Here is a 12,387-nt window from a genome sequence, read left to right as displayed (position 1 = left end):
AGAATGTTAGTAAAAAGCTAAGGAAACGAACATAACATTAAGTTGGGACTTCTGAAATGTATATTTATATATATATGTATCTGGTGACCATCACACACAGATACATGGAACCTGTGGCCGTATGAATCTGTGTGAGGAACATGGCCTTATGTGGTTGTGTAAGACAACATACGGCCGTATGGGGTTGTGTAACACACATGCAACATATGGCCGAAAGAGGTTACAATATATAAGACATATAACCTCCATGGTATGCGGGCCTGTAATTGACATGGAGCTCATGGCCGTATGAGGTCATGTAAGACACATACAACATAGGGCCTTATGAAGCTTTGTAAGACACGTCACTTATGACTGTATAAGGTTGTATATGCAAGACACTGAACCTGTGGCCATATGAGTATGTGTAAGACACATAGACCCTCTGGAAGTCATGAGGTCATGTATAAAACAGAACAAATAGCCCTATGAGGTTTTGCAAGAAACGGAACTTATGGCCTTAATGAGTAAGTGTAAGACACATGGAACCTCTAGCAGTATAAGGTTTTGCAAGACACAGAACTTATGGCCTCATGATTATGTATAAGACACATGGAGCCTCTAGCGGTATGAGGTTGGGTGTAAGACACACAGGATTGTCGTGGATCCCACAATGAAGGCACAAAGAACATGGCGAGTGTTCTGTTTGTAGCGGCGTCTCATTCTCTGCTCTGAATCTCTCTAGCTTTTGGGGTTTACTAAGTCGACAAAGAAGTGATACAGAGACGTCTAAGAAGGAGGTTTAGATAGAACGAGAGTTTATGTCTGTGGAGCACATGAACGAGAAAACAAGAACATAGAGACAAGTGGTGTCTATAAGTCAAACCTAAATTTTTTATTTTAAGTTTTTCAATCATCGGTCTGTGATGAATGATTGTGGGTGTTGGTGAGGACAGAAAAAATATTTTTTGTGAAAAACCATGAAGCTATCCACGAGGGAAAGTTACAATGAAGACGGTATTTATGAAATAAAATAGATGTATCAGTGAAAGAAGCGTTGATGAAAATAAAGAATATGAAAGAAAACATCATTGAAATGGTTTATGATTATTGTGATGATATCATTACAAGTAAAATATCAAAAGCCTCAAGCAGTGAAAAGAATACTGATGAAAAATTGGTGAGATAATGACGACAATGAAGAAGAAAATTAATTAAGAGATTTCAGATTAAGATGAAAAGTCTCCAGTGAAAACGATCCAGATGAAGAACATAAAGTTAGATGTTTTCAGTCCAGCTAAACAAGATAGGGAGCGAGAGTCAGCTCGCTTTCTTTTTTTTTTAAATTCTTGTGAGAGGGGAACGGATTTCGGGAGCTCTGCCCCCCGACCCCCTTTGACTTTTACCCCTCTCTCTCTTCCCCAGCCACATACTCTGTGCCTCCATGGTAGGGCCCATGAGCCCCTTGTGACGTTCAACCATGGCCTCCAGTTTCTTTTTCTCCTGCGCCTTCATGGCCTTGTCGCGTCCGCTCAGGCCCTCCTCGCCCTCGCTGCTGTGTTGGGACAGCTTCTCCAGCATCATGTCCAGCCATGACTTCGTCCCCTCCTTTTCCAGGTCGCGGCATAGAGACTGCAAGGGAGAGAGACAGAGATAAATAGAGTGTGAGTACTTTTTTTAAGGTCACGACATGTCCTAAGAAAGAGAGAAAGACTGACGGAAGAAGAGAGAGTGATTTATACCTACGGCCTTGACTCAGACTGTAAGCGAGAGACAAATAAAGAGTATGAGTAGTTTTTGAAGGTCGCGGGATGTCCTAAGAAAGAGAGAAAGACTGAGGGATGAAGAGAGAGTGGTTCATATCGAAGGGCTTGACTCAGACTGCAAGAGAGAGACAGAAAGAGAGAGTAAGTAGTCTTTAAGGTCATGATTCAGACTGAGAAAGAGAGAATGAGTTTTGTTTAAGGTCCCCACTCAGACTGCAATAGGCAAACAGGCAAAAAGGGTGTGAGTAGCATTTTTAAGTTGCGACACACTAAGGAAAAGAGAGAGAAAAGCAGAAACAAAGAGATAAAGAGGATGTGAGTAACTTTTAAGGTCATGATACAGACTGAGCAAGTGGAAAAGACGGAGAGATAGAGAGAGAGAGAGAGAGTGAGTTGGATTCAAGGCCTTGAGTCCGACTGCAAGAGAGGGAAACAGATAAAGAGATTGAGTAGTTTTTAAGGTCGCGACACAGAGATCGAGAGAGAGTGAGTGTTATTTAAGGTCCCCACTTAGACTACAAGAGACAGACAGAGATAAAGAGAACGTGAGTAGCTATAAATGTCACGGCTCAGACTGAGAAAGACAGAGTCAGAGATACTGAGAGAGAGAGTGAGTGGTTTTTAAGAAAGATGGGTGGAGAGAAAATATTTTGTATAAGGTTCCCAATCTGACTGAAAGAGAGAGATAGTTTTAAGGGCTTGACATAGAATAAGGAAGAGAGAGAAAGACAGAGATAAAGAGAGAGCAAGTAGATTTTGGGTCATGATACAGACTGAGAAAGAGTAAGGGATGGAGAGATCAAGAGAATGAGTTTTATTTAAGGTCCAGACTCAGGTTACAGGGAGAAAGAGAGAGAGACAGCGATAAAGTGAGTGAGTACTTTTTAAGATTGCGACACAGACGGACAAAGAACGAAAAAGAGATAAAGAGGAGAGAGAGTTTTATTAAAGGTCTCCACTCAGACTGCAAGAGAGAGATGAAAATAGTGTGAGTAGCTTTTCAGGTCACACATAGGCTGAGAAAGAGAGAAAAAGACGAGACAGAAATGCAGAGAGAGCGAGTAGTTTTTACGATCACAAGAGGGACTGAGAAGGAAGGTGGAGAGATAAAGAGAGAGTGGGTTTTATTTAAGGTCCCCGTTAACACTGTTAGAGAGAGGCAGTAATAGAGTGAGTATTTTTAAGGAATAGAAAGACAGAGATGCAGAGAGAGAGAGAGAGAGTAGGATTTTGGCTCATGACGAGAGATAGAGAGAGAGAGTGAATTTTTTCTAAGGTCCTGACACAAACTTTAAAGACACAGAGATAGAGTGAGTAGTTTTTAAGGTCACGACACAAAATGAGAAAGAGGAATAGTCGGAGAGATGAAAAGAGAGTGAGTTTTATTTAAGGACTCAGCACAGACTGCATGAGAGAGAAAGGGAGAGTGAGCATCTGCATATTTTCTTAGTCACGACACAGACTGAGAGAGAGAGAGAGAGACAGAGAGAGAGAGAGACAGAGAGGATGAGTATTTTTTAGGTGGGGATATGAAGACCGACAGAGCTTGGGAAAGACAGTAAGAAAGGTAGATTATTTTCTAGCTCCCAGCGCGGGGACTAAAAAAAGAAAAAACAAGAGATAGGGAAAGAGTATTTTACTATTCATGACAGACTGACAGAGAGAAAGGGAGAGTGAGTATTTGTTATTAGATTCTGACACAAACTGAAAGAAACGTGTATGGGGAGAGAGGGAGGGAATGGGATAGTGAGAATTTTTTTTGTCCCGACACAGACTGAGAGAGATAGGGAGAGAGAGAGAGAGATAGACTGAGTATTACTAAGTTCGAGTCACAGGGAGTAAACTAGAAAAAGAGAGAGAGGAATTTTTTTTAGGTCACGACACAAAAATTAAATGAGAATATTTTTTAGGTCACAGCAGACTGACAGGGAAACTAAAAATGAATATTTTAGGGGCACGACCCAGACTGAGAGAGAGAGGCAGAAACACACAGAGAGAGAGAGAGAGAGAGAGAGAATGAATCGGCCATTGATCCAGGCTAATAACTAGTATAAATTACTTTGATTTCAAGAAATTAATAGTTAATATAAAATATAACATTATTTTTACATAATAGTTTTTGTGTAACTTTAATGAAGAAGATAAGTACTTTTTAAATTATAAAAAGTGGTCATTGTTGACTTCAGTTTGATTTCAAAGCAACGTTTATGCATTATGCAATAGCTCACAAAAAAGATACACTTGGAAACGAAGAGGTAAAAAATGACAAAGAAAAAAAATTAAGATATAAAAACTGAAAATCGCATTTGTCAAGGAGCGAGAAATAAATGCATCAGTGTACATCGACACACACGCACACGCAAGCAACCAAACAAACACACGAATGGGAATATTATAAATGTTATGAATGCTATAACTGCATATTTTTCGCAGCATGCAAAAAACATATTGCCTAATGCTATAAGAATACTAGGTGTTGATCGTAAAGGTTCCTGGAGATACTTGTGGATCTTTCATTCTATTATTATTATTATTATTATTATTATTATTATTATTATTATTATTATTATTATTATTATTATTATTATTATTATTATTATTATCCAGAAGATGAAGCCTATTCATATGGAACAAGCCACAGGGGCCACTGACTTGAAATTCAAGCTTCCAAAGAATATGGTGTTCATTAGAAATAAGTAGCACAAGCTAACAGATAAGAAAAAGTGTAAGTAAATGATTAAAATACAATTGGAACTTGTGAAGTTCCAGTTGCACGACATCCTCAGGGAGGCTGTTCTACAGTCTAACGGTGTGAGGAATAAATACCTCTGGAACCGAGAGGATCCTCTTGTATAGATTTCTATAACCTCCCAGGATAATTATCATTTAGGGCAAAATGGTCGAATCTCTCTGGTTAGTGCCCTTTCTTCCTAACAATTGCGAACGTGGGAAGACGCCCTGCTTGGCAGTATTCCATAAGCTCTGTTTAATTAGGGAATGTCTGCTATCTACATTAGGGCCTCAGGCCCTAGGACGAGTGCTTGCCACTCGCTCGCTTTGTCGAGCTGCAGCATCCAATTTTGTTTAGGTGTCACGATGTCACACTTCTCATTACTGCAAGGCTATGGAACCAACTTCTTGGATGGGTTATTGATGTTGATGCTTATGAATTTAAGTACGGAATATAAATTTACTTTGAAGATATTTTTGTTTACCTAAATTGCCTATTCATAGGTTTCGATTTTTCATGCTTGTTCATTCTTCATTGCTTTCATTAACTGGTTCTTCTCTTGCTTTATTTACATTTTTATTTATGGTACAGCTGTTTTGTGTATGCTTGATTTGCTGGTTAATGGCCTTTATGGCTAATTATGCATTAATGTATGGATGATTTAATAATAATAATAATAATAATAATAATAATAATAATAATAATAATAATAATAATAATAATAGTAGTAGTAATAGTAGTAGTAAGTAGTATATAGTAGTAGTAGTAGTAGTGGTAACTTACAAGGAACCCTCAGTCTGAAAACCAGATTTTAAGTTTCAGTCATTTATCAGAAAACTTCTATTGGTCTTTCTCACAGTGGAGGCTAATAGAGGCACCCAGATGATCTTTATAGAGAATCTAAAGAAAATAAAAGATCTTCAACAAAGACTTGAAAAGAGAACTTAAAAATGAGAGACCACAGAAAAAAACAGCTAGAGATATGCCTATATCTGTTTGTCTGTCTTTCCTTTATCTGTCTATATATATATATATATATATATATATATATATATATATATATATATATATATATATATAAATATATATATATATATATATATATATATATATATATATATATATATGTATATGTATATATACAGGCACACATATTTATGCATACATTATATATATATAATTATACATATATATGTATATTATATTATATTATATTTTATTATATTATATTATATAAAGAGAGAGAGAGAACGAGAGAGGAGGGGGCTGGTGAAGGGTGCAGTTAGTGTCAGGAGTTTGTACGAGATGATGAAGAGCCTTCTGTGTAGGTGTATAAAGTGGCTAAAGTTGTGGAAGTTATCTGTCGAAGGTTTCATCCATGATTCAGCCTTTAAATATGAATGTGGCAGCCCTCATTGCAAAAAAATATATTTCAATTTACGTATATGTGCGGCTGTGTGTGTCATGTTATGCACACATACTTAAGCATAGCATGTATTTATACTTTTCATGTGTGTAAACGCATTAAATAACACGAATTACAGATATATCTTGTCAATTTTGCTGTTGTTTAAAATTTCATTACATTTTCAAAGGATAATTTTCTTCTCATATCATGATACCCCTATACTGACGTCTGTAGTCAAACACAAGTGTTTTTAGAACGTAACTGCATTGATTAACGCAACCGAGAGTAATTATATTTACCTGCAATATTTGCCGCCGTATTGCAGCCATAGAGGTAGAGATAATATTAGCAACAGTTTCATTACAAGCGTGATCTAGGAGGAAAGGTAGAGAACATAGGAAAGAAAGGGAAAAAAATAAATCATCGAGTTCTGTCTCGGATGGCTGGTGTGTCCGAGAAAGACTGCGAGAGGGGGAGGAGGAGGCCGCGCTCTCGCCCATCTTGGAAGAGGGCCAGGATATGTGAGACAACCGGCGCTTTTGCCTCGACAGAGTGAGACTATTATTGGTAGCGTGTTTACGTGGTGGGATTCACCAAACCTCATGCAGGGAGAGAGAGAGAGAGAGCGAAAGAGAGAACGAGGTCATAATAACCATAAAGAAATATTTTCTGTCCTTTGTTAAAGTAAAGACCAAGTTAACAACTGGAACGGTCTAGCATTAGTACTAATTCTTCTCGTCCTTTGTAAACGAACATGCAAAGCTGTCCTCCCTTGGTCTATTTTGCTCGGTGTACAACAAGACCCGGGCGAGTCTTTTCCTTGAGGGAAAACAGCCTTGGGCAGCTCGTGGCTTTTGGCCTAGATTCGAAGACCATAGATGTGTTCCTCATCGTTTAACTAAGCTTCACCTCGGTTAAATTCGGGTCGACAAGTGTAGGTGGTTTTGCGCGAGTGTGTGTATGTGTGTGTTTTTTTTTTTGCACGCATGTGTATGTATGTATGTGTGTTTTTTCTGGGCCTCTGACATCGAATTGTAAGAGAAGAATACGGATTCTTTGGATTTTTTTATGGTGTAAGTAGAATGTTTGCGAATGTATGCATGAATGTGGCTGAGAATATTTGAGCAAGTGTATGAATTTTAATTATTAATTTTCTGCTGAATGTATATATTATATGTATATATACGTGTGTGTGTGTACCCGTGTTTGGATATATAAAATCATGTGTACATATGGAAACACTTGAATTGTGTCTTTGATTATACTGTAACTGTATTGCAACACTCTTGTCTTAGAGAACCCTATTCACACCATATGCACTGGTATAAGCATTTATGAACTCAGTCATTATACACACCCATGTACTCACGCATACTTATGAAAAGTTTAAATTTTATGTATCTTTTTCAGTTTTGGTTTCTGATTTTATTAATGAAAGAGGGGGGAAGACATTTATCTATAAAGTTACATTGAAAAAGATGCAGGTAACGTTAGTAATATTAATATAAAACCTGTAATCAATACTTAACCGAGTAGATAAGGCATCGAAATCCAATTTTTTTTAGTTCATCTATCTCGAGTGATAACTATAGAGGGGTCTTTTATGCTAAATAAACTTTTCCGACTAAAGTTCTTTTTATCATAGGTATCCTTCTTGAATACAGGTCTTCTACCTGTAATGATAAAAGGAACTTGGTTCAGTGAAAAATCTTGAGAGTCTTTTTGAATGTAAAGACATCACTTCATCTTTCCTAATTGTGCAGAGGTGCAGTATTTTTGAAGGTGGACCTTTCAGAGCAACTGCAAATTGTATCTGATATGGGTAGGTTGAGTAACTTAGTATCGTTGCTGCTAACTGAGCAGAATACTATTAGATTTCATGACATAACATGCCCATGACGCAACGTAGCTGTAACATTACATCAACTAAAAGAAAAAGACTAGTTTGTAACATTATATCATACAAATACACACACACACGCGTATACATACGTGTATATATATATGTATTTGTTTATATATATATATATATATATATATATATATAATATATATATATGTGTGTGTGTGTGTGTGTGTGTGTGTGTGTGTGTGTGTGTGTGTGTGTATACGGGTAAGATGTCAAGAGCTGGCTTTAGATAAAGTTGCCCCCAGTCCCTGTATATCTAGCGTTAGGTAGATTCAAAGGAAAATGAGCCGCCTTGATCCTTGTCATCAGATAAAGTGTATGAGGCATCTTTTCCACCTGTATAATTAGGGAGGAGCATTTTCTCAAACTGTTATCAGCTTAAGCTCCCTTTTTTTTCATCCACGCTTCCTTTTCGTTATTCCATCGAGCCTGGTCTATATTTAGACATTAGGTTGCCCGTTTCATCGGCCTCAGACTCAGACTTGAAAAGAAACCACTTCCATCGTCTCACTCATCGAATTTCATCTATTTTTTATGTATTTATTTATCCATCTATTTATTTGCTGACTTAGTTTATTTATCTATTTACTGATTTCATGCGATGACCTATATAATCGAAGCATAGAGCCTCTTTTCTCTTTATTTTCTTTCCAGTAATAGGCTGCAAATATATTGCACAGCCCTTCCATTTTCATTTGTACTAAGGAACTGCAGTACCGGTTAATGCTACTTGAATGCTTTCATGATAGCTCTGTTCTTCGGTAAATGTTGTTAACAAAAGTTACACCATTAACATCTCAGCGCTTCTCTGAAAGTCAAGGACTAAAGTAATATTCTGTATCCAGAATGTTAATTTTTCAGTTGTAGTGAAAACTATACCATACATATATTTTGATAGAGTTTTGTAACAGTCTTCCTCATCATTTTAAAGTTCTTAATGATAAGTACCATGGCGCTGAGGCAAATAATATATATATATATATATATATATATATATATATATATATATATATATATATATATATATATATACACATGTGTGTGTGTGTGTGTGTGGGTGTGTGTATACATATATATACAAATTTTTTACTCCTTACTCCCTGCGCTCACTTATGTCAGTGCAATTGGGAATCATTCTGTTGCTCAAAAAGTAGGGCACATGCAATGCTCAAAGCTTAACATGATATGATTACTATAGAATCATTCTTCGATGAGATGTAAGACTCATACAGTGGAATATGCCCGAAGAGCGAGTTATGTAATGATCACTGTCGTAAACATTCATACCAAATTTGGCAGTGACAGGGCATTGAGCAACTGCCATTATGGGTCTTTTGGTAGTCAGTTTGACGATAGTTGAGGAATTTGGATTTTTTACCGACTGGGTGCATCTGGAGTCAGTGAATCACAATCTCAGTATTGAGAGCAGTGAACTTACTCCTCATACAGCAGTTTAGTTTGTAGGCCTGTTCCTTGCTTAAAATAGGAATAGCTGGAACAGATTGGATATTCTACTGTCAGTGATGCAGACCTTCAAATGTGAATACATATAATGAAACTAGACTGTACGCAGCAACTATAGAGGGCTACGTTAACAGCCTTTTTCTATGATAAATTTGGGTGTCTTTGAAACCTGTTAAAAAATACCTACAGCATGTCAGAGATCTCCTTTCTGATCGCATTTTACACTTAAAATGTTAATTTCATAAGAATAATGATGAATAAAAAAAACTGCGAGCAGTATGAAAATAGCTTGGTTAATTACACAATAGGGTCAAGCTTGCTCAGTTCATTTTCTGTGGTCTTCTGAGTCTGACATTCCCGAGTTCAATCCCTGCTTATTGTGTGATAGATTTCTCTGGCATGCACGACCTTACCGTCCCTGTTAGCTAGGGATAGGGGTATAGGGGGAGGGTATAAGTCTGCCTCCTGAGTCATCAGTAGCCACTGCCTGGTTCTCCTTAGGCCCAGCTTGGGTGGAGAAAGTGACTTAGGCTCTGATAATATTTGTATATGTCCGGCTTCTGAAACAGTGTGCTCCAGTGCAGTGTGGCCGTTCTTTTGCATCTGTCTCTTATGTGCGACCTTTTAACTTTAAACAGCCAAAAAAGCTTAATTTAAAGATATTATTTTCACATGAATTAATATAAGAGAGCTCATGAGAACTAGTAAATGCCCAGCATGTGATGCTAGGGCAGATAATTGTTAATGAAAGCAAGTAAATTTTTTCATTTCGTTATTACTTTTTTTGTTTTCGCATAACATGAATTCTGATATGTTTTTGGATTATTATGCATTTTATAAAATCTGGCAGTATTAACTTGCCGAACTTATTAACGACGAATCATTCCTTTGAGCATAAGACCGATTCTCTTACCCTCTTACTGGGCTCTATGATTAAGGGACGTGTTACCATATAGCTGGTTTAATCTGTAACAAGAACAGCAACACTTATTTTTTAGATTTCCCAAGAAGTGTTACCTTGACAAAGGAAACAAATAAGAAGGAAATGGTCAATTCTCTTGTAAACTGTCTTACAGCTGAAATAAATAAAAATTGTACACACAGACTATAGCCTATATATGTACTGTATGTATGTATATATATATATATATATATATATATATATATATATATATATATATATATATATATATATATATATATATATATATATATAAATATATATATATATATATATATATATATATATATATATACATATATATACTTACATATATATATAAATATATATATATATATATATATATATATATATATATATATATTTGTATATACATATATATATGAAGGTGTGTTAGTGTTAGTGTGTGTGTTTGTGCGCGCGTATTTCCGTGCAAAAAATGAAACAATAGCGAAGACTAGACTTATTTGTCGAGGTCAGTCCAATCAGGAAGTGGCAGAGAAATGGGGCAGGCGTAAGTTTCTTTCTGCATTTTGAATTATATTTGAAGAGACTTTTTTTTCGTCCCAAATGATTCAGGCATATTACCATAAAAAAAGAAGGAAAGACTGAAATGATCTTGCCAGCTGATAGAAAAAGAGATTGACAATGCAGAAATTATTACAACGTGATGTTAATGTGGAGAATTCCTAGAAAAGTTTCTGTAAGAAAACATAAAACAAATTCATTTTATTATCCTCATCAGTGAAATTTTCAGAGCTACGATTTATCCTCATCAGTGAAAGTTTCAGAGCTATGATTCAGCCGTGCCAAACCCAGACAGTAAAACGGAATCTTTTAAGAAACCAAAATGCACTGCATAAAATCCTCTCGTAAGTGAATCAGCAAAGGAACAAAACTCGAGGACCTAAAATTCAAGTAAGAACCCACTTACGGGGAAAAAGGGGCCTTGACACACAGTCTCCCTGTTCCTCTTATATTTTTCTCTTCTCTGAAACTTGAGGACATTATGTTTGCCAACATTAGGTACTCGTTGCATCTCTCGGCCTTAGGAATCTACCTCATCGTCTTCGAATCCCACGTTTGCTCTTGTCGGCGATATTGCTGTTTCCTCACTCTTGTAAAGTCGACAACATTGAGCATGAGTTTACATACACTCATGCTAGTCTTAAGCCGGCATGCAAAGGGAGGGTTAACGACTAAGGGTGCGTCCACACTGCAGTAGAACATGTCATAAACACGTCGGCAACTTATCGCTCACACACCACAAACACGTTGACAACATAATCCATGAGTTTACATACACTCATGCTAGCCTTAAGCCCACATGAAAAGGGAGGACTGAGCGAGGGGTTAATGACTATTTTAGGGTGTGCCCATGCTGCAGCAAAACATGTCATAAACATGTCGGCAACTTATCACAAACACGTAGAATACAAGGCATACGATTATCCGGCATTTCCCAAAGGTTCGTTCTCCACTTATAGTTTTGGCCTGTTTTCAGCCTGTTGTGATATGTATGCGATAAATTGCCGACATGTTTTGTTTTCCTGTAATGCTGACCCACCCTAACGCCCCGGTTCTGTAAACTATCAGGCATTACTGAAACTTTTAGCGAATCTAACAGTATGTTGCAAGCGGTAATATGTAAGATTGAGAATTTTAAGCCTATTGGGTAGGAGTGAAAATTACATTCTTATCGGAGGAAATAAAATCGGCAGAACTCCAGTTTCACATCATTAGTTATTGTTTGTTCGCTAACTTTGTTTTCGAAACGTTTACGTCATACATTCAGGCGCTCTTCACTTCGTCACTTGTTTAGCATTGATATGTACGTCGAATATCTGAACTATTTCTGTGTTATTATTTATATTTATAAACGATACACCATATTTAACCGTTTTATACTTAGAAATTGCTCTCTCTCTCTCTCTCTCTCTCTCTCTCTCTCTCTCTCTCTCTCTCTCTCTCTCTCTCTCTCTCTCTCTCTCTCTCTCTCCACACGGTTGAATGAGGCGAATCTGACATACCTTCCAGTCGGTCTCACTTTCATTCTCTCTCTCTTTCTCTCTCTATCTGTGTCTCACTTCATGTCTTTTCTAAATACTGTTCGTTTGTTCGTTTACTTACATTAAGTGAATGTAGATAAAGAAGATAATCCAGTTTTTA

At 36.8% G+C, this 12,387-nt stretch overlaps 1 protein-coding gene across 2 annotated transcripts in view; it reads right to left on the bottom strand.

The window, feature by feature from the left end:
• LOC136847096 (muscle-specific protein 300 kDa-like) overlaps window positions 1–12,387 on the bottom strand; it is a 56,513-nt gene that overhangs the window by 16,122 nt on the left and 28,004 nt on the right. For both annotated transcript variants that reach the window (XM_067118404.1, XM_067118402.1), the window contains exon 2: window positions 1,413–1,611. In XM_067118404.1, the coding sequence (XP_066974505.1) occupies window positions 1,413–1,611 (199 nt within the window). The remainder of the gene's footprint in view (window positions 1–1,412; window positions 1,612–12,387) is intronic.

This window comes from Macrobrachium rosenbergii, chromosome 16 (assembly GCF_040412425.1).
Source record: "Macrobrachium rosenbergii isolate ZJJX-2024 chromosome 16, ASM4041242v1, whole genome shotgun sequence".
NCBI lineage: Eukaryota > Metazoa > Arthropoda > Malacostraca > Decapoda > Palaemonidae > Macrobrachium > Macrobrachium rosenbergii.
Note: the sequence above shows the minus strand (reverse complement) of the source record. Positions and strands in the feature narration are given on the sequence as shown.